Source organism: Andrographis paniculata, unplaced genomic scaffold (assembly GCF_009805555.1).
Source record: "Andrographis paniculata isolate CXL003 unplaced genomic scaffold, ASM980555v1 Contig51END, whole genome shotgun sequence".
NCBI lineage: Eukaryota > Viridiplantae > Streptophyta > Magnoliopsida > Lamiales > Acanthaceae > Andrographis > Andrographis paniculata.
Genome location: NW_026137586.1, coordinates 2,262,191 through 2,285,549, shown reverse-complemented (window position 1 = coordinate 2,285,549; position 23,359 = coordinate 2,262,191). Strand labels below are relative to the sequence as shown.

At 32.8% G+C, this 23,359-nt stretch overlaps 4 protein-coding genes across 12 annotated transcripts; 2 read left to right on the top strand and 2 right to left on the bottom strand.

Moving 5' to 3' along the window:
- Positions 1-1,720: 1,720 nt before the first annotated feature.
- LOC127253920 (glutamate receptor 1.2-like) lies at positions 1,721-6,328 on the bottom strand. 4 transcript variants are annotated; one of them, XM_051278734.1, is made up of 6 exons: positions 5,669-6,328; positions 3,511-4,823; positions 3,020-3,320; positions 2,370-2,755; positions 2,085-2,277; positions 1,721-1,951 (listed from the first exon to the last, which is right to left on the bottom strand). In XM_051278734.1, the coding sequence occupies exons 1-6, from the start codon at positions 5,931-5,933 to the stop codon at positions 1,947-1,949; spliced, it is 2,463 nt and encodes an 820-aa protein (XP_051134691.1). In that variant the 5' UTR covers positions 5,934-6,328; the 3' UTR covers positions 1,721-1,946. The 4 variants fall into 4 exon arrangements, with proteins under 4 accessions (XP_051134691.1, XP_051134692.1, XP_051134688.1 ...); XM_051278735.1 differs by having other exon boundaries at positions 1,721-2,277; positions 3,511-3,761; positions 3,951-4,823; positions 5,669-6,326; XM_051278731.1 differs by having other exon boundaries at positions 1,721-2,277; positions 5,669-6,327.
- Positions 6,329-7,808: 1,480 nt separating this feature from the next.
- Positions 7,809-11,443, bottom strand: LOC127253723 (uncharacterized). 3 transcript variants are annotated; one of them, XM_051278450.1, is made up of 13 exons: positions 11,170-11,443; positions 11,049-11,103; positions 10,915-10,970; positions 10,468-10,568; positions 10,234-10,303; positions 10,007-10,076; positions 9,854-9,928; positions 9,700-9,770; positions 9,525-9,605; positions 9,350-9,427; positions 9,115-9,270; positions 8,857-9,009; positions 7,809-8,071 (listed from the first exon to the last, which is right to left on the bottom strand). In XM_051278450.1, exons 1-13 carry the CDS (start codon positions 11,296-11,298, stop codon positions 7,988-7,990), a joined length of 1,179 nt encoding a protein of 392 aa, XP_051134407.1. In that variant the 5' UTR covers positions 11,299-11,443; the 3' UTR covers positions 7,809-7,987. The 3 variants fall into 3 exon arrangements, with proteins under 3 accessions (XP_051134407.1, XP_051134408.1, XP_051134409.1); XM_051278451.1 differs by having other exon boundaries at positions 9,854-9,910; XM_051278452.1 differs by having other exon boundaries at positions 11,049-11,113; positions 11,170-11,402.
- Positions 11,444-11,526: 83 nt separating this feature from the next.
- On the top strand, positions 11,527-14,846 carry LOC127253724 (uncharacterized). The gene is made up of 9 exons (XM_051278453.1): positions 11,527-11,784; positions 12,001-12,082; positions 12,193-12,272; positions 12,766-12,868; positions 13,000-13,156; positions 13,597-13,725; positions 13,822-13,908; positions 14,212-14,256; positions 14,537-14,846. The coding sequence occupies exons 1-9, from the start codon at positions 11,664-11,666 to the stop codon at positions 14,738-14,740; spliced, it is 1,008 nt and encodes a 335-aa protein (XP_051134410.1). The 5' UTR covers positions 11,527-11,663; the 3' UTR covers positions 14,741-14,846.
- Positions 14,847-19,251: 4,405 nt separating this feature from the next.
- LOC127253749 (probably inactive leucine-rich repeat receptor-like protein kinase At5g48380) lies at positions 19,252-22,483 on the top strand. 4 transcript variants are annotated; one of them, XM_051278504.1, is made up of 4 exons: positions 19,252-19,614; positions 20,294-20,753; positions 20,865-21,221; positions 21,294-22,483. In XM_051278504.1, the coding sequence occupies exons 2-4, from the start codon at positions 20,373-20,375 to the stop codon at positions 22,299-22,301; spliced, it is 1,746 nt and encodes a 581-aa protein (XP_051134461.1). In that variant the 5' UTR covers positions 19,252-19,614; positions 20,294-20,372; the 3' UTR covers positions 22,302-22,483. The 4 variants fall into 4 exon arrangements, with proteins under 4 accessions (XP_051134461.1, XP_051134458.1, XP_051134459.1 ...); XM_051278501.1 differs by adding an exon at positions 19,754-19,857 and having other exon boundaries at positions 19,253-19,614; positions 20,294-21,221; XM_051278502.1 differs by adding an exon at positions 19,744-19,857 and having other exon boundaries at positions 19,253-19,614; positions 20,294-21,221.
- Positions 22,484-23,359: the final 876 nt, after the last annotated feature.

The following is a 23,359-nucleotide window of genomic DNA, read 5'->3' as shown; positions in this document are numbered from 1 at the left end:
AATTCCACAATGTTCTACGATTATTTTAGTAAAAATTTACAAAACAGTTTATATTTTATTTATTGTGTGATTCTAAATAAATACTTAAATTACATAAATTTTATACAAATAAAAAACATAAAATATGTTAAATAATTTTTTGAATAAAATAAATAAATAATTAATTAATTAATTAATATTTTTTTTTAGTTTTTTTGAACAAATTTTTATCTGATTTTTACAAATACTATAAAAATAAATTATTTTATTAATTATTTATTTTATTCAAAAAATTATTTAACATATTTTATGTTTTTTCTTATATATATATAAAACTTGTGTAATTTAGGTACATTAGTTTTGGACAAAAATGATTGTTTTGTACAAATTTTATATTGACAAAGGAGTTTCACGCAATAAATAAAATAGAATGTTTTGTATATTTTTATTAAAATACAAAATTCATTTTAGTAAATCGAAACCGGTTTTGTTCCTTGAATCCTTCTGATCGTAAACTGGCCGGTTCAGATTATTTTTTTTGGTTAAAATAGATTTGAAAAATTAATAAAAAGAAATAATGAAATACTTAGAGAATATATAAAATATAGGAACATTTATTTATTTATTTATTTTGGATAACATGAGAATCCGGAGCCGTTATCCGAAAGTGCGTGCTGGATAAATCTCGGCTGAACCTAATACCCTGTAAAACAGGCCCGACGGCAGTATAGAAACATTTATTATTTCCATTAGTGTATGAGTTACTAGGGAGGGTATGATATTTTTAAAAATAAAATACATATTAATATTAATAAAAGTAATAATTTTTATCTGTTAATTTTTATTATTATTATTATATTAAAAATAAAAATAAAAATTGACTATTATTATTATTTATTCACCACTTATGACGGATGGAAAGACTAATTCTTAATAATAAATAAAAAAAAAAAAAAAAAAGAAAGAAAGAACAAAAAAGAAGATGGTTTGTTTGTTTTGGTTATTATTACTTCTCAATTTAATAGATATAATATTTTTTCCGTTCCAATTTAAAACATTTTTTTTTTTATTTTTTGTCTTTTCACTTCAAAGTATTTTTTTTTTAAAAAAATAATCATATACTAAAATTAAAATATTTAAATTTTATTTAAATTATACTCCCTCCGTCCGGCTAGAAAGTATACATGTTTGTAAACATTTCATTAAATACCTTGTTTTTTTCCACAAATACCCCTACTTTACATCACATCATTCCTTTTGCATCAAAAAGCAAGGGTAAAAATATCATTACACTACTTTTAACTGCCTACTATAATTAAAATACTATTATTTCTTAAACACACCGCACCAAAAGTAATTGTATACTTTTCTTGTGGACGGAGGGAGTATATTTATATATAAAGTCAAACGACAAAAATGTCATTTATTTTTGTAATTTTTATAAAAATCAAATAACAATTTGTTTTCAAAAATTAATTATTTATTTATTTTATAAAAAAAATTATTTAAAATATTTTATATTTTTCATTTGTATTAAATTTGCATAATTTAGGACTTATAATCAAATATAAATTTTCGACGCTAAAATAGCACCGTGCTGCTATCTATTCTGTAGTCTATCTGAACCTTTCATCGATGTTATTAGCAAAATGCTAATTTTTCAAATTCAGTACCGTAAGTAAGTGAAAAAAACAACTCTAAAAAGTTCAATTATTAATCAAATAAAGAATCATAAATATAGTTGAAGCACCAAATCAAGAATGTTCATTACAACTTGAATTGCATTCAAAATGTAAATAAATTACAGCATAAGATTCTCCTGTCCTAAAATCTTCTATCTCTATGAATACACCAAAATATAAACAAATTCAGAGTCACATATATAAATTGAAACAGCAACAGGAACAAATATATACATACAGAAAAATGTTGTATCTATGGAGGAACATTAGCAGCAATGTTGTTGTTCATCCTGGGATACAAAAACCTCAGAATGAATTCCAATATTCCTCTAGACAAGGTTGTCAGATTGCGAAAGGCCGTCGACAGTCTTTCGCGGAGCAAAAACATGAAAAACAATAGCACAGCAATGAGCTCAGACGTACCGTTTATGAGAAACAGCCCGGCGAATTGATGTATGTTGAGAGGCTTTAGTTTAGGCGGATCATTGTCGTCAGAAAACAACGGCAATTGGCCTTTGAACCATTTCCTCTCCATTTCAAGAAGCATTCCTTCTTCTCTGAGCTGAGATATCGCCTTCGACATCTCACTAACCAGCCGTGATCCTTTAGGGAATGCCTGTGGAATTTTCATTTTTTTTTTTTCGAAGTTAAAAGTTGGTTTAATAGACATTGAAAAAGCTAAGGAATGCTCGATGGAAGGATACTCACAAAGCCGAATCCGCTAGTTCGCTGCGAGGATTTGACCATGGCGAACTCACGTGGATACCTTGCAACAAGCGATCTTATATAAGGAACTTCCTCTATTATCGCATCCACGCCGCCTTTCTTACTTCCTTTTCTTAGAGCCTCGTAAAACTGGTCGGGATATTTATACAGGTTGAGCCTGTTGTCGCTGAAAATGGTATTGTCTTTAATGATCAACCCTTGCAAGAAAGGAGTGCCTGAGTAGCCAATGTACTCAGTTTTCGACAACTTAAATTGAGCCACTGTCAACAACGAACTCAAATTCGCGATGTAGCTGGAGGTAAGTATTAAGACAACGAAAAGCCACACGCCCACGACAAATCTGGAGACATTACCTTGCAATCTTTCTCCTGCAAAAATAGAGAGAGTTTAAACAATTCATATTGTTAGATGACGTAAATGACTGTCTCACCTAAAAACTTAAGCTATTAAGGATACACAACATTTATTTATTTATCTACAAGCAGGAGTCAACCAACACGATTCGAACTCAAAACTTAAGGTTCTGATACCATGTTAGGTGAGACCGTCATTTATGTCATCACACATATAAATGTTGGGTTTCAAAACATAATTCCACTACGTGGAGGCCGACAAAAAAAAAAGAAGCTTACTGTGAGCATAAACAAGAGTTGAGACAGCAAACCACAATGCAGTGCCGATTTGCTGCACTATAGAACCTTGAAACGCTTCATTAATGCGGTGTTCATTAAGCCAGACGATGAATCCCGTCAGAACAAAAGAACAGGCACTCACTATCCAAAGCTCCATACTGAGTGGCTTCAAGAAAAACCAAGGATCATTGTCGAGTTTCACCATGACTCCTAAGCCTAAGTCTGTATAAGGCACCGTGAAGTCGACATACGTAGATCTATTCGAAAGTATAGTTATGTCCCCCCCGGCAGCGTCATAAGTCTATGCCAACAATGAATCAAGTATCAAGTTAAGTTGTTACTAGAAACCGAAAAAGAAACAAAAATAAAGGTGTGTAACAGCATTCATTTCATAGATCATAGCTCCTTATAACTATATTGTGGAAAGAAAAACTAATCTTCAAACATATTCGAAGCTAAACATATTATAACCAGTTTGAAGAGAAACGTACCCCGTCATAGACCTGCCGTACAAGGTCAGTGTAGCTATTATTTCTATTGTCAAATGGAAGATATTCGGGGTATAGCTTATCCGGCAATCTGGCAAGAGCAGTTTCGAACACATCCATACAAAATCCGGTGAACTTTACTGCATTACCTTGCTCATCATACTCTGTGTGTATCAATTCATGGAACCTCCCTCTTGATGGGATCCCGACTTTAAAGCTTTTTCTACTCGTCTGGATCGATGAATTTTGTGGAGCTGTGGATGAGAGCCCCGGCCAGACAATAGTTTCAAGAATGTTAGAGGATACATTGTCATGTGAAGATATATTCTTAGTGAGACCATAAGTAGACGTCCAGAAACCTACTTGTCTCTCGACTTCGCATAGAACATTTAGTATTTCATACTTATCTTGGACTAATTTCTGATATTTAAGCCGAAACTCACCTGCTAATCCGACAAATTTGCTGTTCATGAGTGCAGTCACAATGGATGGACCGATATTTGAAACTTTTATTCGACCAAACTGTTGTGTATCTAAAACATCAACTTGATCTTTAGAGGGTTGGACTACTGCATTTTCGACTGCCTCTGCCAGGGCCCAAGCAGCATCATACGCCCATAAAGCAATTATATTCGGCTCCCTAATTGTGAAATTAGATGCAATAATCTGTTGAAAATCTTTTCTCCATCTTGAAGTAAAATTTTGGAGCTTACTCGAATCAGGAATATAAGTCCTGAAACCAACTACTCCTTCCATTGACTCACAAAATGAAGAACTCTGAGGTTCCCATAAATTCATGGCCTTACTAGTCAAGATCCACGCATATCCCTCGTTCATCATCCCTAATATCTTTGCATTTACAAATACCTTTGATGCCAACGGGGGCGACAAATGCACCACAAAAATAGAAGAATTGATAGATGTTAGCTTATGAAGCTCATTCCTGATTTGATCATCTGTGGCCTGAAGAGAAATGGCTGCTCGATACACAATATCCAAGTTATCCTCCTGGAATATGTTATCTATATATGTTTGGGATAGTCTTGCATCAGCGGTATCCTCGTACAAATACACAAAGTTTTTCCATTTGAATTGTTTTATAAAGGAAGCAATGCCATGGAACTGATTGATCTCATCTTCAGCAACTTGAATAAAATACGGATGCTGCTGAATATGAGACGATGGCAGTGAAGAAAATGATAACAGTGGGACTTTGACTTTGTCGCCCAGTGTGGATAGAAACAACTCTTCACTTGAAATTTGAGGTATTATGATAGCTTGGACTTTGACATTCTCCAAAAGATCAAGAGCTGCATCTGAAATTATAAATAAATTCAGAATGAGAAATATCTTAAAAGGTTTGTAGGTTGTGTTTACTAAAAGTAAACATCTTTTTCATCATAAGATTACTTAATCATTTGGTAAATTGCATAATATTCATCTGTTTAATATTTAAATGCACAAAATACATATGTTTCATTTATTGCGTCCAAAATTGATGTTGGTTGTAAACACACGCTTAATTGCCCGAGTGTTCGAAAAATAAAGGGTGCAATGTCTAATAGCCTTCTTTGAATCAAATAAAAATTGATCAACCTTTCATTTCACAGTTTGTAAAAATTAGGTCACAGTTTGTCTTCAAATTCATCTCCAAGAATGAAATGTCGATCAATTCTTTATTTATTTATTTTATTCAAATATTGTGTAACATTTAGCATAATTAGGAGGGCGCTTACAATCTTAGTCAGCTTTTGATCATAGGAGTATTTTGTGCATAGTTTAATTGCAATAAATGAAACACATAGTATTTTGTACATTTATAATAAAATACAAGCGAGGTGAGTCTTATGCAATTTAGCCTAATAATTTCAAAGAATCATAAGCATTACAATCCTACAGCAAACATGCCCAAAATATATACACCAAAATATCAAAACCTTCCAAATTCAAGAACTAACTGGTATGCCTTACTTCCTCAACTCATGATTTAAAACAAAATAATGAAAAAGTATAAATTCACCACTAACAACAAATGTACTGAAAACAAAGAACAAAATTGAGAAACATTCAACTCCATTGATCCAAGTTATAATTATCCTCTTTAGCTATCAAAGAAAATTTAGAAAAACAATATTGTGCCATATATAATTAAAAAGCTCACCAGCAGCAACAGATTGCAGAGAATCTCCCTTAGAATCTCTGACATGAAGAACAATCCTGGTTCTGTACCCTCCATTGAGGTTGTAAAAGTCCCCCAAAGACATGGAAATGGAGCTACGTACGACCTTCCCCTCCCAGCTGGATGATTCCATGTCAGAAACCAGACCAATGTTGATAATTCTCTTACTATCATCATCCGAAGTCGAAACTTCGAATTCAAGAAATCCAATCAACAGAGCATACAACACTAAGGCCCAAATCCTCATTAGTTCTCCAACATTCCAGCTTCATCGCTTCAATCAATAAATAACGCGGAATCAACAGCCCTAATTTGCAGGTCAACTCCATAAATTTGCAGCGAAGTCGTGACCACGACAAGCAGAAGCTTGACAAAGTCAATACAGCAGCATCCTGTCTCTTAGGCATTTCGTCAAACATATTGCACGCCACATTGCCCATGGCTCTTGTATACTCAAAATCACCTATTGCGTTCTTAGTCGCCAAAGCAGACAGGATCTCGGAGGGCCCTCGGAGGGCTGCAATTTCTTGAAGCAAATAAATGGAAGAAGAATCTCCTACGTATCGACGTCTAGAAAAATTGAAAAAGTCTGCGTTTTATCGTCCTTCGATTTGGCGTTTTTCTGTGGCGTATTTTATTTATTTAATTTTTATATTACTAAAACTGTCCCGTCTTTTTCATGTGTACGTATTGTTTGTTTTACATAAATATATTTATATATTTATTGGAATGTTTGTTTTGGTTTTATATGAATTTGATATTTAATTTGAGGTTTTGTATCCAATATTTGATCTAATATTTTTTAAAAAAAAAAATATATACTACTTTTTTATATACTAATAATTAAACTTCAAATATTAACATGCAGAAAATAATATAATAAATCCGAATTCTTCGCTCAATCTGCAAAACAAATTGAATTTGAAAAATATAAATTTTGAATAATTTTACGAATAAAACATATGATATAATTCTGAATTCTAAATGCAATAATTTCTAATCTCATAAGAAAATATGTTAACTAAACAACCTCTCAGAGAAGAATATACTACAAGTCGAATGTAAGATCAACTATGATATAACTTGTATGTGAGCCCGGAGACAAGAATAGAGTAAAATTAGTACTTCATCCGTCCGTTATATAGGTTTGATTGGACACAAATATTTAAAAATAATGATATTTTACTATTAAAATGAAGTGATAAAAGTAAAGTAATAAAGTAAAAGATAGCGACAAATTAATTATTATTTATTAAAATAAAAGTAATAAAATTATGAATAGATTAATAAACGACTAAAGAAAAAACAATAACATAATCTTGATTACCGAGAGAGTATTATTTAAAAAAATGCTTACGAAAACTGAGTCTATGATATGATAATATATTTTATTTTTATTTAATTTTAAAAATATGGTTGATAATGTAGATTAGTTTCAACCTAATAAATAATACTTCCTCCATTTATGAGGTTATTAAATGGTACTTGCAATTTTTTTTCCCAAATTCACTGCAATATTTTCAAATTTAGAAATAATTAATAATATTTTTATACATAATATACACTTCACTTTATCTCATCACATTACTCAAATAAAAAAAATAATCATTTCTCTTTCCAATCACATCACTTAATATCCAAATTATCTCAAATTACTGTACTTAATACTCCCCACCTAAATTCTAGTGCCAAATACAAATGTTGCAGGGTGTTTGAGACGGAGAGAGTATAAATTAGTCAACTATTAATAATAAATTATAATATTATTTTATTATTTTTTATTATAGTAGAATTAATATTGTATGAATTAATATGCTATTAAAAAAACTAAAAATATGTATATATATATATTTTTAACATTATCTTTCAATAAAATACATATAATATGAATATTATTTTAGTATATAATAAATTTGATATAATACAAAAAAAATACATAAATAAATATTTATTTATTTCTAATTAACTTAACTTTATTTTATAAAAAAAATGAAAAGTTTTATATGTAAAGGAGGAACTAATAACAATAAAAATACATCACTCAAACTGGAGTTTTTTTTTTTTTTTTAATTTTTTTTATGACGTGGGAATCCGCCGCTGCTAGTTTTTGTAAATAAACGAGTTGAACTCTACAAATACATATTCTTCACCTCATTCGGACTCATGTCAATCAAACAAAAAGCGCACAGTAAAATTATGGCGATGAATAACAAAGACCAAGAAATTCGACGGCGAAAAAGATCGAAGATCATTTACGCGAGTCGTGGCGATATTGTATGAACAAAGTACCAACCTTTTGCATCAAATACTTCTTCCTCTCTTCACTATCCCGGCAACAAGATTTCCCAATTCTTCGCCGCAATCCTCTTGCACATGGTGCCCAGCCTGCGCGCAAAATATCAAATCCCGGTGACTAACCACGAGAATATTTAGTGCATTGAGCTTATATGAATACATATATATATATATATAGATGTATGATATACGGTAATCAGCACCATGCGATTTTTTTCCAATCAATACAATAACTTCTCTCGTATACTTCTCCAACATACCAAATCAACACTTTATAAATAAATACAGTACATAGTTTCAATTAACACGACGCAAGCTATCCTTTAAGGAATGACCTGGCGGGAGTTTACCCAGAGCGAACTCGAAGAAGAGTTTGATTTTTCACCGAGTAGTAGGATAAAGGAAATTGAAAAAAATGGACTAAGATTAAATATTTAAAAAAAAAATTCAACAAAATTCCATAAAATCTAATATTTTTTACTAAAAAAAGTAAATAAATAAATAATAGAAATGCAAATAAACAAAATCACAAAAAAATATTATTTTTTCCACTAAGAAATAAAATAAAAAATGTAAAAGGGGGGTAAAAAAAGACATTTGTATTATGCTAAATGATGTATTATTCGTTATTATATACTCCATCCCTCCACAAACTAATATTTTATTTTCCTATATGGAAAGTCAAAACTATTGTCCTCTTTCGTTTCTTTTTTTTAATATACAAAATTTACTCTTTTGTGTTTCTTTTATTTACTCTTTTACAAAAAATTAATCCTCTTAAAAAGTATGAGGGAGTAATTTACTGTCAGCACTGCGTTAGAATTTTTTAATTCGATGTAATAGTTGTCGCCGTATATATATATATGTGGATTTACCGTAGGAAGTGTGATAAGTCGAAGCTTTGATTCTCTACAGAACTCCTCGACGCCATCAAAGCTCATCCACCGGTCCCTCAGCCCCCATCCGATCACTGTCTGAACTTTCCAACTCTCGTTTCTAAGTGTTCGGCGCATTTCTTCAACGTTAGCCTGACACTCGCACAAAAAAAAAAAAAAAAAAAAAAAACAGAGCTTCATATGTTTCCAAATTTTACGGCGTGTAAAATGTTTTTAATTCACGATACAAAACTGCACCTTTAACTCCTTTTTCATGGATCGACTGATAGCATTCAGCGCAAAGCCAGCAGCCCCCGACGTTAGGTATGGCCTTCTGTACACCATTGCGACTTCTTCCTTTATCTTGTAAGGGCCACAGCTCGTCAGGACTTTGTCGCTAGCCCGCAACGGATCCTGGATTTGAAAATTTCACCACTAAGAAAAGGGTCGGAAAAAAGAATCAATCATAAGTTACATTTTTCCATGATCGAACCTGAGAAAATATTTCGCCAAGTAAAAAGTTGCTGAATGCAGCGAGGGATGACGGCAAAGCGGCATGTTTGTCTGTCAGCTTTAGAAAACGAAAGATTCGAAGAACAGCAGTAGGTGTTTTAGAGAATCGTAAGTATTACCCAGAAAACAAGACATAATTTTTCAGCTGATCTCACAGGAGGATTTAGAAGAACGAGATTATCGAGTTTTTCTTGATTATCTTTGGCGTATTTGACCACAACCGGCGAAAAGTATCCCTAAAAGACACAATATGAATTGAGTTATAACATTCACAATTCGAATTCGAACTATGTTCAAGTTTACGAATAATTCGACAGGTGAAATTTATACCTGGACAACGATTGAAACTTTCTTATCTTTTGATAATTTATCGATCAAAGCTTTTAGGGACTCGACGTAGTCTGAAATCACTCATTCGCCATTTAATATAGGATCGAAAAAGCATTGAGGGTTTATACAGTTAACATTCTTAAGAGGCTCGTACCTTTCAATGTGTAGTCGAAGCCATATTTCGGCTGAGGTTTATCTGAAAATCCGAATCCTGAAGTAGCAGAAGTTTCTGGAACAATGTGAGTTTCGAAAACGACAATCAAGGATAAAAAAGGATGAGAAAACACAATGAAAGCAATACACTCACCGAGCCAATCGAAAGCAATAGCTCGATTATCTTTAGAGAGAATAGGCAGAACATTGCGATACGAATATGCCTGTAAACCAAGAAACATTTTTTTTGTTTTTAAATCAAGATCAAAAATTTGGAACTTTAAGATTCATTCAACAAGTACAGGATCAAATTGCAAGTTAATGTAACAGAAGCTCGACATTCCCCGGATTCTCAATTCACAACGGCGCTGATCGACTAACCTGTGATGGAAAACCATGAATAAGAACAACTGGCGAATCGCCTGCTCGTCCACTCTCAACACAAAACCATCTATTGAACAAAATGAGCACGTTTCAATTCGTAATCCCTGCAAATAATCCGAACTCAATATCTGCACGATATTATCGATTATAAGACCCGTCCAATGCTTGTAATAAACATAAAACCTAATGAACTTGCAAAAAAAAAAAAAAACTCAAACAAGAACAATGTACCTGAACAGATCGGTAGAGACCTGCGACGAGCCGGCCATTGCAAGCCCGAAAATCGGATCCTTTGCCCTCTCTCCGGAGCCACCAACAGGGTGTGCTTCCACCTGAAACAGCAGCAGCCATTGAACATGTTGGGGAATTTTCAGAGGATCGTTAAAAAACCTTGGATAAACAATTGGATTACACAATGAATGATGAGTCTAAAACTTCATTCAAATTTCAAATTTCTGCAACCATTTGAGGGTTTACACCCGAGGTTCGATGAAAATTGATGCCCGATAGGATACCATTGATGACCTAGGGACCTCCAGCTCTAAATGCGTCGTTAATTATATATTATACAGTCAGTCGAAGTAAGCAATGCTTTTAGAACACACAGATTTGCATCGTTAATTATATATATATATATATTATCTAGTGTTCGAAGTAAGCAATGATTTAAGAACATACAAATTTGCCTTGCTTGAACCATTCATCAGCTGGACTTGGTTCATCTGAGTATTTCCCTGTACAGAGCACAACCTATAAACATCCTTCCTTGCAATGGAAAAAGAGGTAAATGATCAACGAAAGAAATCTCTTACCTCCACTGAATGAAAATCCATCTCCAATCGAAACCGGAGCATCCAACAAGTAATCCTGCAAAGCCCTATCGATCAACTTATTCGAGCGATGAAAAATTCAAATACTGTAATGCAATCGCACCTCGTTGGAATCGTTGCTTGCTCCGCAAATGGGGAGGAAATTTCCGTTTCTGCAGGGAGTTCGACGATTTGAGAGGAATGGCTCATGTTTCGGGAATGGCAACGAAGCAGTTGAATAGCAAACTGCCATGGAAATGACAGGGAAGCTGTATCTCTCTTCGCTGAAGCCTTTCAAGTGAGGAAATGGGGCCGACAATTGAATTGGGTTTTCTATAACAGGGATAAGATTTTTCTGGTTCCCAATTTGTCACATAAATTGCAAGAACGGCTTTGGAATTTGGTATTTTCCTTGACCTCTCTAATCGAGTTCTCGAGGTAGACGATGAAGCTGTTTAGTGATTTGGGCCTGACCCATTTATCATTCGGGCCTGAGCTTCGGTCCAAATCAGATCGCCCTTCAATAGCGGATGAGCTGCGCTTCGTTGGGGACGAATCTATGGTGGTTTGAGGGGTTTCTGCTCAGAGTTCGGATTCGAAGCCCAAGGAAATGCGAAGATGGTGCTACGGCAGATACTGAAAGCTCCGCCATATGGTTTGCTGAGCTCCTCGTCTAATGGCTGCTGCAATGGCTTCGCAGCCTTCAGTTCCAAGTTCCCGAACTCGCTTATGCTTCCTGGTACCTGTTTCTTTACTGATTGTGGCGTCGGAGCTTCAGAATGAAGTGATCTAAATGTATTTTGTGCTTGGAAAATCTCAATTGGGTTTTTCATTAGTTACAATTAGGGTTTTGTAGCTGATAGAAATTCGAATTAGGGATTCAGTGTTAGCGCTCATGTTTCATTTTTTTGGTCTCTATTTCTGTGAATTTAACTGTATCTGTTAATTGTGTCAGCGATTTGGAACTGTAATTCCGGCCGTCGGCCGGCGAGGTGTTTTGGGGCTTCCGGTTCTGGGAAGGTCAAATTACAGAGAAAGTAATTGCAGCTTACTTTCACCCCGCATTTGATCTTTTTATGACATTGTATGGAATTGAAGATTTCTCGACATATTCCATTTAATTGGATTGATTTTTTCGAGTTTTCAGGAAAAGGAGGCTAGATGAAGTTTGTCTCGAAAGATATCGTGAATATAGTCGAACATTCGTGCAGTCGTGGATCATGCAGGGTAGGAGCTCCAGCTTTAACTGTTGTGTTGATCGGTTTTGTTGTATCCGTATTCGGATATTTCATTGCATGCTATATAAACATCTCTTTATAGTTCCGTTGAAATTTTGTCGATCAATTTTCATACTTGAGCTGTAGCTAAATGTTCATTGCTGCCTGTATCTATGGAGATATCGATAAATGTAGTTTATACTTCCGATCCATATTTACTCGTTGGAAACTGAATTTATAATTTTAATGAAGCTAAACAACGTGTTATGCGACATGGGATGGCTTTGAATCTGATATCTGCCACGACGTTTAAAATACGTAATGGTTTCATTCATGCTTGTCGATTTTAAAGATTGTTCGACAAAAATAGGTAGTAGTGGTCTTACATGTTTTGAGGTTGGAACTCGCTGGTTTGCAGTTTTATGTTGTGCCTTTTGTGTGGATTTCTTACACATATGCTTCCTTACAAAATCCATTTCGGCATTTTACATTTTTTGCTTCAGGAAAAGTATTTGTCGATGGAAAAGTGGTTAACAAATGTGGGACTCCGGTTTCTGACCAGTCTGTTGTCGAAATCAAAGCTGAAGTACCTAAATATGTATGTAGGTGATTACTCTGTCTAAACAGCTTACTGATCGTATCTCAATTTTTTTCCTCCTATGTTAGTCTCTGTCAATCATCGCTCTCATTGTTATGTGGAGAATGTGATATTTTGCGCCTGCGGAAATTTATTGCAGAGCAGGACACAAGTTAGAGGCCGCTTTGGAACAACTAGAGATTGACGTCGCAGGAAAAGTGGCTCTTGATTCTGGACTCTCGACAGGAGGATTTACGGATTGTTTGCTTCAATATGGTGCTTCCTTTGTGTACGGTGTTGATGTTGGTTACGGACAGGTAAAACTTCATTTCAAATGTTTTTGGTGTAGAGATTATTCGCCAAAATTTTCCAGCATTTTAGTTACAAGATCTCAAATTTTTATTTTTATTTTTTTTTTCTGTAGGAAAATTGCTTATAGTCCATCGATGGTTTGAAAAGTTTGCACTAAACTCATTTATGATTTAGAAATTGCGCAAGACTCTCTTATGTTTTAAAAAACAATACACAGAAATTTTTAAATGTTGCGTAAGGTTCTTTTGTATTTTTGAAAATATTGTACAAAACTCACTAAAAAAATAATTATGTGCAATATCTTCGAAAACACAGAAAATCGTGCAGTTTTTAAATCGTGAAGGAGACGAGTGAAGAGTCCTGACTTTTCAAGCCACAAATGGATTATAAATTGTTTTTTTCCTTTTTCTTCTCTTGTTAGTCTAAGATTCTTGTTTTCTCTTAGGTGGCTGAGAAAATACGCCGAGATGATCGTGTGAGTGTTATTGAACGAACGAACTTAAGATATCTTTCTGAACTACCGCAGAAGGTTGATCTTGTTACGTTGGACCTTTCCTTTATTTCCATTCTTACGGTAATAAACACTTTTAATTTCGTCATTTATAGTTTTTTTCTCTCATCCTGCATTTTAAGTATCAATTCTTATCTTTGTCGCCCTTTGAATACACAGGTTATGCCCGCCGTTGTCAATTTGATGAAGAATGAAGCGATGCTTGTTACTCTAATAAAACCACAGTTCGAGGCACGTAAATCACAAGTACGTAGAGTCCCCATCTTTCTTGTTTTAATTATTTCGATATGCTGAGTTCCTATTACATGCTGTCGTCGTTGTGATTTGGATATAACAATGGCGATGAACATTCTAGGCCTTCCCTAGATTGATTTAAAACATTACGTCAAAAATTTGTTTAAATGAAAGTTTCAGCATAAGCATGAAAAATATATTCAAGCGGACGACTTGTATAAACCCTTTAACTACGGTTTTAACTGTTTTCATGAACTGAGAATTACACCGTTTAATGGCTATATCTACAACATTTCGATTTGGTTTATATCTCAGGTAGGAGGCGGTGGGATTGTGAGAGATACTTTAGTACATCAGGAGGTAATCAATAGTTTGCCCGCTCTTAAATTAAATTGATTCATTCGCCGTGCTTTGTCCCAAATGCTTCGATCAAGTATGAGTTCGATAAAAAAATTTTGCCGTAGAATTATAATTTTGTCATACATGAAGTTCGCGCCAATCCTAATTTCTACTACTGCTGATCCGATAAATCAGGTCCCCCCCCCCCTTTTTATGTGTGTACTATAGATCAACTTATTCCCGATTTCCTTCCTAGTTCTTGATCATCCTTGTTTATTACATTCGGCGCTTGACAATGCAGGTTCTTGAAAGGATAATTCACGGTGTGCAAGGTTTTGGGTTTCAGTGTCAAGGTTGGATCGACTCTCCTTTGAAGGGTGCCGATGGAAACAAAGAGTTCTTGGCATGTTTCGTCTGTACCGGAACCAAAGGCGTCGATCCCTCGGCCGGGAAAGAGATTACGAATTTGTACCGGGTTAAGAAATGCATTCAACCGGAAACATGAGTATATATACTTTCATCCTCACCAGAGTTTTTGATACTATTTATCTATAGTAATGTTTTTGTGGAAAAATATATACTCCGTCCGTCCGGCTCTATGGTCTCGTTTACTTTTTGCATCATCTTACTTAATATTGAAAATATCCTTATATTTATATAATTTTTTGCACAAATATCGTTATAATACTCTAATATAACTATTTTTGTAATTTTTTTTAATTTGTACGTATTTTTATATAATAATTAATATTTAAATATCAATATGTAAAAAATAAATGAAATATATATGACATCCAATAATTATTTTTTTTTCATAAAATACTACATTAAATACTTATTTTTTATTGTTTTTAAGTTTTTGTGTGTCTGCAATTTTTGAACTGTGAAATGAACAAAATCATTCGTGAACTTGGGCTTGGTTTGTGGTTTTGTTCGATTTGGTTTAAGGTCGTTTGCAAATGTAAATAAGTCTAATTGAATAACATGAGTAGACTCGTTTTTGTTGATGAAGGATCTCAAGTTATGTTCGTGGGTATATGTTAACAATGACTTATTTGTAATAGTAAATAAATGAAATATATTAAAATAAATAAAACATTATACTACTTCTGTCCCTCCATTTTGTTTGTCCGTAACAATTGACACATTTCTATTTTTTTGGTAAAAATTATTAAACCAAAATATATTTAATAAATATAAATCAACTCAATTAACTACGTAACATACAATATTGAAGTATGAAGTAGGACCATTCAAAACCTTTTTATTTTTACCTCTCTCCTAAAAAAAATAAATATTTTTTATATATTTAAAACTATACATCTTTTATAAAATTGATTTATGTTAATTATAAATAAACTAAAATATTTTTTTATTTACTTGTATTATAGAAGATTTTATTCTCTACAAGATGATATACATATTCATATATTTTTTAATTGCTATATAATTTTTAAATTTTTAAACATATATTTTAAGTTTTTTTAATCATATATATTAAATTTTCTTTAAAACTATAAATATTATTAATTATACAAAAAATAATATAATAATATCATAACTAATTATTATTAACTAATTAAATATTTTCACCTTAAATATCGTGTACCTAATCAAATGGTTATATTCCGATGAGACGGAGGGAGTATGTATTTATTTTATTTTATTTTTTAAAAAATATTGTATTTATCCAAATTAGCTCTAATGAGCATAATCAATCGAATATAAACATGAGTTCGAACAACAAAATTGTTCAACGAATTAAATTCAAACAATACAATTGAACTCGAATACTTAACGAACCAATATAAATTTTTGTTTCTAGATATTAACAAATGAATATAAACATTTAAAATTCTGTTCGATTCGATCCGTTAATAATTTTGATAGTCAAAATGTTTCCGTATGGACTACGCCAAAATGCCCTTGCTACTATCTGTGTGAATATGTTTGGAGACCGTTTATTTTTTTAATATATATATATATTTTTTTATGACGTGGGAATCTGCAGCCGCTACCCGAAAGTGCGCACTGGATAAACATCGGCCGAGCCAATACCTTGCAAACCAGACCCGGCGAAATTATTTATTTTTTTTTTTTAATATTAGTTAGATAAATAGTGGTCAAATTTTATATATAATTGAATCGTAACTTCATTGAATGAAAGCCGATTGAAAATTTGTTCAATTGCAGGCTGATTTAAATTAATTATATCTAAGTTTGAACAATTGCCGGCCTATGAAAATTGAATAAGCTTACAAAAATAGGTACTTTCGCTAGCAATATACACTCCCTTTTGCTTAATAAAATGCTTTTATTGTTTAATATAAAGTTATTAAAATATTTATTTAATATAGCTCTTATAATTTAATACTTCCTCCGTCCCATCGAAGAAGAGCCCTTTTATTAGGTATACCGTATTTTAGGTATTGTAGGTTATTAAATTATTAATAATAAGTTATGATAATATTTTATTACTCCCCCCGTCCCAGATACTATGTCCACGTTGCCTGTTTCTGTCAGTCTCACATACCATATCACTTTTCTTTTTTGGAAAATGATTACACGCTTTAATCTCATTTTAAATTTTTAAATTTTAATTAAACTAATTAGTTATCTTAATCTTAATTTATAATTATTTATATTATAGGATAATTATTTTCACTAATACATTCTTAATTATCTACTAATTACATCCCTCCTAAAATACCGTGTCTACAGTGTAGCAGACACAGTATCTGGGACGGAGGGAGTATTTTTTTTATATGTATAGTGTTGTTGGTATTTTAAATATTTTTAGAATTATATCTCAATAAAATATATGTAATATGAATATCATTTTATAAATAATAATATTTTATATAATACAAATGAATAAAAAAAATATTTATTTATTTATCATTACCGTAAATTAGTTTTATAAAAAAAATGAGGAGTTTTAAAAGTAAATAAAAATATTTGTTAATTGAGGTGAGTGATAGAAATAAAAGAGGTTTTGAGTGGGTCTTACATGTAAGATGTTAGAAGTTTAATTAAATTGATTTATATTTGTTAAGTATGTTTAAAATTGATAAATTTACAAAAAAAAAAAAAAAAAAAAAAATGAAAAGGGGTCATCCTTTATCGGACGTACCAAAAAGGAAATGAGGTCATTTGTGGTGAGACCGAGATAATATTTCTCATTTACATAATAATTGATACATTTTTATTTTAAATAGAATATATTGAATTAAAATATATTTAATAAATATAAATCAACTTAATATAATATTTAATATCATATGTTCACTCAAAATCACTTTATTTTCATATCACTCTTAAAAAATATATATATTTTTATTTACATTTAAAACTGTATCCATTTTATAAAATTAATTTGCGTTAATTATAAATACAAATATTTTTTTTATTTATATATGAAAATTTTTATCTGATATTCAAATTGCATATATTTTTCTAAATTTTATATAATTTTTAAAATATTTAAATACATATTTTAATTTTTTTAATTATATATATTAAATTTATTTTAAAATTATAAATACTATTAATTACATTAAAAATAATAAAATAATATTACAACTCATTATTATTATTGCTAACTAATTAAAAAATATTAATTTAAATATTGTTTCCTAACGAGAAATATTAATTATCTTGGAATAAATACACTCTTTTTGTTTTTACCAATTTCATCTATATCATTTTAAAGTATTTATTTTCAATTTTAGAAAAAATAATAATACACTAATACCAAAATATCACTAACTTTTACTATAAAATTATAAATATACCATTGCACAAAAATGTCAAAATCTCTCGGACATTTCCACTAACCAATAAAATATTACTCTATCTGTCGTCCAAATCTATTATTATTTTTTTTGTTATCTAAATTTATTCATATTTCATTTTTTAGTAACAAAATACTCTATTCGTCCCACCACAGAGGATCCCTTTTCTTTTTTTATCCGTTCCATTAAATATGACCCATTTCTATTTTTAGTAAATTTATTCATCTTAAACATATTTAAGAAATATAAATCAATTTAATTAAATTTCTAACCTCTTATAAGACCCACTTAAAACCCCTTTATTTCTATATCTCTCCTCAATAAATAAATATTTATATTTATATTTAAAACTTCTTATTTTTAATAAAATTAGTTTTAAGTCAATTATAAATAAACAAATTATTATTTTTATTTATTTATATTATATAAAATTTTATTCTCTAAAAATGATATGCATATTGTATATATTTTATTGATATATAATGCTAAAAATATTTAAAATGCCAACAACACTACTCATGTAAAAATAATAAAATAATATCATAACTTATTATTAATAACTTACTAATCTACAGTACCTAAAATACAGTGTACTTAAGGAAAGGAGTCAAGAGTACTATCTTTTTTCTATTTTTTTCTTTACTAGAAAAACTAAAAAATTTATACTTTTTTCTATTTTTTTTAAAACCCCGTGCCCGATCAAGAAAAAAATATTATTTTTTAACCTCTTATAAAACCGAAAAACCCATTTAAAAGGGATGGAGAGAGTATTTTGTAAAGTTCTATATTTACACTGGTATATAAGATACAAAGGGGGTTCGTTTAAAGAATTTATCCAAAATTGTATTATTTATCCAATTTTTTTTTTTTTAAAATATTAAATCAAATATTTATTTTTTACTTTTTATATTATATTAAAAAAATAATTTAAAAATAAAAATATTGTTTATACATATTTATACGATATAATCCAATTTATTATAATTCAAAATTTTTATTATACAAATTCTTGCTAAAAATCTAAAATCCAATAGGTCGAATAAATACACCAAAAATGTGAAATTAAGGGAGGAGTATATAAATAAAAATTAGAAATACGAGTAAACAAAGAAGAGACACGTGTCAGTGTCATCTTCATCTGATAGTCAAAATCAAATATAAACAGAATTTTGTATATGTACTCGAATTTCAAAAATCTTTTTCTGTTAGCCTACACACACATACAGTAAGGGCTTTGTCTTGTCCGCATAGCGATCCAATTAATGGCGATGGCGACTCATATCGTATGGCGGGTCGGTCAAGTCAATCCCCAAAAGCAGGAGCTGATCAGCAAGCAAGAGCAAAACCACGCAATCTTCATCGTCCATTTGCCTGTGGGAAGAGGATTCAGGAATGCCGCTGCTCCTCTCTTCAGATTTTCCACAATTGAACCCAAAAGTCCACTGCCCTCCCTCTCAGTCAACTATTGATTCATGCCTCCTTCGTTGACTGCATCCTCCTCTCCTCCATTATCGTTGCGATTTTGCAGTAGCGTGTGCCCCTCTCTCGATTCAGCGCCGGAGATTCGAGCTCTCGAAAATTCTGGGTAAAAATTAGGGTTCCTTTTTTCGCTGTCGTTGTTTCAGCTCTTTAGTTGTGGTTATTGAGATTTTTTATGTGATTGGTTGCTTATTTTGGTGCTGATTGTTTGATTTATTTGATTGATTTGTTGAAGGGTTTTGTAGGTTTGTAAATCTGATGAACTGTCTATGGAACTGCTTAAATAGACTTTGCAAGTGATTTCGTGGAGTTCTAAACTGATTGAAAACAGCTGATCTGATACACTTGGGTAATTATTGAATTGAATGTAAATATGCATTTAGGGATGTTTTGGGGTGTGTTTCAGGATGTTTTGGATTTGAAATTTTATTGGAAAACTGGAGTTCAATTCGATATTTTGAATAAAAAATAGATTTTGAATTCTTGTGTGTATGTATATATATGTGCATGTAGGGACGTTTCTTGGGAGTGTTTCAAGACGTTTTGGATTTGAATTTTAATGGAAAACTGGAGTTGGATTCAATATTTTGAATAGAAAATAAATTCGGAATTCTTATATGTATGCATCATTTAGGGATGTTTTTTGGGAGTTTCAAGACGATTTGGATTTGAAATTTCAATTAAAAACTGGAGTTTGATTCGATATTTTGAATCAAAAATAGATTTGAATTCTTGTATGTATGTATTTATGTATTCAGTTTTTGGTATTATTGATTTTGTTTCAGGAAATCTCATCAAAACATGTGGCTTGTTCTGTGCTCAACATCTTGATTTCTGTCGAATTCTTGCATCCATATTCGAGCTATGGCGGGTGCGCTTCCGTCGAACTTTAGATTTTCGCCGTCTCATGTTATCATCCTCATTTGGTTGGTCGTAGCCGCGCCTTGCAGCAACGCCGACCAATTTGATATCGATTGTCTTCAGTCGATTAAAAGGTCATTTCAAGACCCGTTGGATTCCTTATCTTCGTGGAATTTCAGCAACACTACGGAAGGATATATCTGCAAGTTCAATGGGGTCGAGTGCTGGAACGATGGTGAGAACAGGATTATAAATATTAAGCTCTCCGACATGGGACTACGCGGTGAATTCCCACAGGGGATTTCCAATTGTCACTCGATGACTGGTTTGGATCTCTCTCGAAACAATATCACCGGGACGATTCCGAACGACATTTCGAAATTGGTACATTTTCTCACTCTTCTTGATCTCTCCGGCAATCAGTTGACGGGAGAGATCCCTTCGAACATTGCGAATATTTCATTCCTTAATGTCCTACACCTCGACGACAACCAGCTGACGGGTCGTATCCCTCCTGAGATCGGATTGCTTCCTCGAATAACGACGTTCACCGTGACAAGAAACCGGTTGACAGGACCAGTTCCGCACTTCGTGAACCCTAATGCTACTATTCCGGCGTCTAGCTATTCCGACAATGCCGGATTATGTGGTCCTCCTTTGCCTCCTTGTCGAGGTAAGAAAGCTCGTATGTCGACTATCGTCGGAGCTGCTGTCGGTGGATTTGTTGTTGCTGCATTGGCTATTGTTATCGGTTTGTATTATTATTCCCGAAAGGTTTACCGGAAAAAGAAGGAAGAAGATCCTCTCGGGAACAAATGGGCGACGAGCATCAAGGACGCCAAGCGAATCAAGGCAAGATACAATTTTTTTTTTTTTTTTGAATAATTACGGTCAAAATCTTATTTTAAGATCTTTGATTTTCAGCTTTCGATGTTTGAGAATTCGATTTCAAAGATGAGCCTGAGTGATCTCATGAAGGCTACAGACGATTTCAGCAACGTAAATATAATCGGGTCCGGAAGAACCGGGACGATGTACCGGGCGATTCTCGGAGACGGGACGTCTCTAATGGTGAAGAGACTAAAGGACACTAAACATTCGGAGCAAGAATTCGTGTCGGAGATGGCTATCTTAGGTAATATAAAGCATCGTAATTTGGTTCCTCTTTTAGGTTTCTGCGTGGCGAAGAAAGAACGACTCTTGGTCTACAAGTACATCCCGAACGGAACCTTATACGAAAAGCTACACGTGATCGACGACGACGCCAAAACCATGGCATGGCCTCTTCGACTCAAAGTCGCGATCATGGCTGCAAAAGGGTTCGCGTGGCTGCACCACAGTTGCAATCCGCGGATCCTCCATCGAAACATTAGCTCGAGCTGCATTCTACTCGACGACGATTATGAACCGAGGATATCCGACTTCGGACTCGCTCGCCTCATGAACCCTATCGACACGCACCTGAGTACTTTCGTGAACGGCGAATTCGGTGACTTGGGCTACGTCGCGCCCGAATATTCTCGTACTCTCGTCGCAACCCCGAAAGGGGACGTCTACAGCTTCGGCGTCGTGCTATTAGAATTAGTCACGGGGGAGAAACCGACGTTTGTGTCGAAAGCCCTGGAGGGCTTTAAGGGAAATCTTGCGGAGTGGATATCGAAGCTGTCGAGCGACGGAAAGCTTAACGATGCGATCGACGAGTCGTTGGCGGGGAAAGGTTTCGACGGCGAGGTTTACCAGTTTCTTAAAATTGCTTGTAGGTGTGTTTTGTCGGCGCCGAAGGAGAGGCCGAGTATGTTCGAGGTTTACCAGCTGCTTAGGGCAGTCGGGCAGCGGTACGACTTCTCGACGGAGGATGATCTGTTGGTGCTGCCGGAGGACGGCGGGAACGCCGATCGGGTTGTCGAGCTGATAGTCGCTCGGGACGGGTAGGAAAGGTGAAAGGTACGTTCGAGTTTAGTTTTTGTCGATATGTTTTGATGTCTGATCGAATTTGATATGAATTTAGAGAAATACAGTGGAAAAAGTTGGGATTTTTTAGACATTTTAAGTTAGAAGAAACTTTGATGTGCAAATTCAGTGGGTTACATTTACCACTGCATCGTATTTGGTGACCTGAGGCGTCGGGAGTTTGAACCCATGACTTCACGGTCACACGTCCAACACCCACACCATCAGGCTGTCTCTTACAGGACAAGTGTGCTTCTTTTTGATTTGATTGAATTTAGAGGTTTAATTTTTTAAATTATAGTTGATGCAATGGTTTATGAAATATAAAAATAAAAAATTGTATATTTATTTCTTAAAAATGTGAAGTTCAAATAATAAAAAATTAAATATAAACGTAAAAGAAACACTCCCTACTAGTCGGAACCGAGTATCAATGGTGTTCCGGCTAGAATCTTGATCATCCAACAAATTCAATGGTGGCAGCCGGCGGCGGCGGTGATGACAGGACCGGTAGGCCTAAATGAATCAATTCAACACTCCAAATCCGGATTGAGTCGAAAGAAAGGCAAACTATATAGAAATCAATGCACATTAGTTCAACATTTTTTTACATAAAAACATAAAATTTAATTATTATATTATTTAAAAATATTGAAATTCAAAAAATCAAAAGAACACATCCTTAGGTGGCGTTTGGTACAGAGAATGAGAGTAGAGAATGGAATGACAGAAAAATGAGAGTAGAGAATGGAATTGGAGAGAAATAAAATTGAGTAGAGAATTGATAATTAATTATGTTGTTCGGTAAAATAGAAAATTCAATTGAGAAATGTAATACAGTTACATGAATAGATCAAATAAAAATAAATGATTAATTGGATTAAAAAAAAGAGTTTTAACGAATAAAAATTCATGAAAAGTATTTTTGGTGATTTTTTTTTTAAAAATTATAAATTATATACGATGTTTTATATTTTAGTATAATTTCTTAAAAAATCGTAAAACTTAAATACTTTAACAATAAATTAAATTCAATTTTT

Coding starts and splice junctions, on each gene's coding strand:
- LOC127253920 (XM_051278731.1), bottom strand. CDS start 5,933: ATGAGGATTTGGGCCTTAGTGTTGTATGCTCTGTTGATTGGATTTCTT. Junction 4,824..5,668: donor TCTGCAATCTGTTGCTGCTG/GTGAGCTTTTTA, acceptor TTATAATTTCAG/ATGCAGCTCTTGATCTTTTG. Junction 2,756..3,019: donor AACTCTTGTTTATGCTCACA/GTAAGCTTCTTT, acceptor CTATTTTTGCAG/GAGAAAGATTGCAAGGTAAT.
- LOC127253723 (XM_051278450.1), bottom strand. CDS start 11,298: ATGGCAGTTTGCTATTCAACTGCTTCGTTGCCATTCCCGAAACATGAG. Junction 10,971..11,048: donor TGGATTTTCATTCAGTGGAG/GTAAGAGATTTC, acceptor TGCTCTGTACAG/GGAAATACTCAGATGAACCA. Junction 9,428..9,524: donor TCGTTCTTCTAAATCCTCCT/GTGAGATCAGCT, acceptor CGTTTTCTAAAG/CTGACAGACAAACATGCCGC.
- LOC127253724 (XM_051278453.1), top strand. CDS start 11,664: ATGGTGCTACGGCAGATACTGAAAGCTCCGCCATATGGTTTGCTGAGC. Junction 12,273..12,765: donor GCAGTCGTGGATCATGCAGG/GTAGGAGCTCCA, acceptor TTTTTGCTTCAG/GAAAAGTATTTGTCGATGGA. Junction 13,909..14,211: donor TCGAGGCACGTAAATCACAA/GTACGTAGAGTC, acceptor TTTATATCTCAG/GTAGGAGGCGGTGGGATTGT.
- LOC127253749 (XM_051278500.1), top strand. CDS start 20,373: ATGGCGGGTGCGCTTCCGTCGAACTTTAGATTTTCGCCGTCTCATGTT. Junction 21,222..21,293: donor AGGACGCCAAGCGAATCAAG/GCAAGATACAAT, acceptor TTTGATTTTCAG/CTTTCGATGTTTGAGAATTC.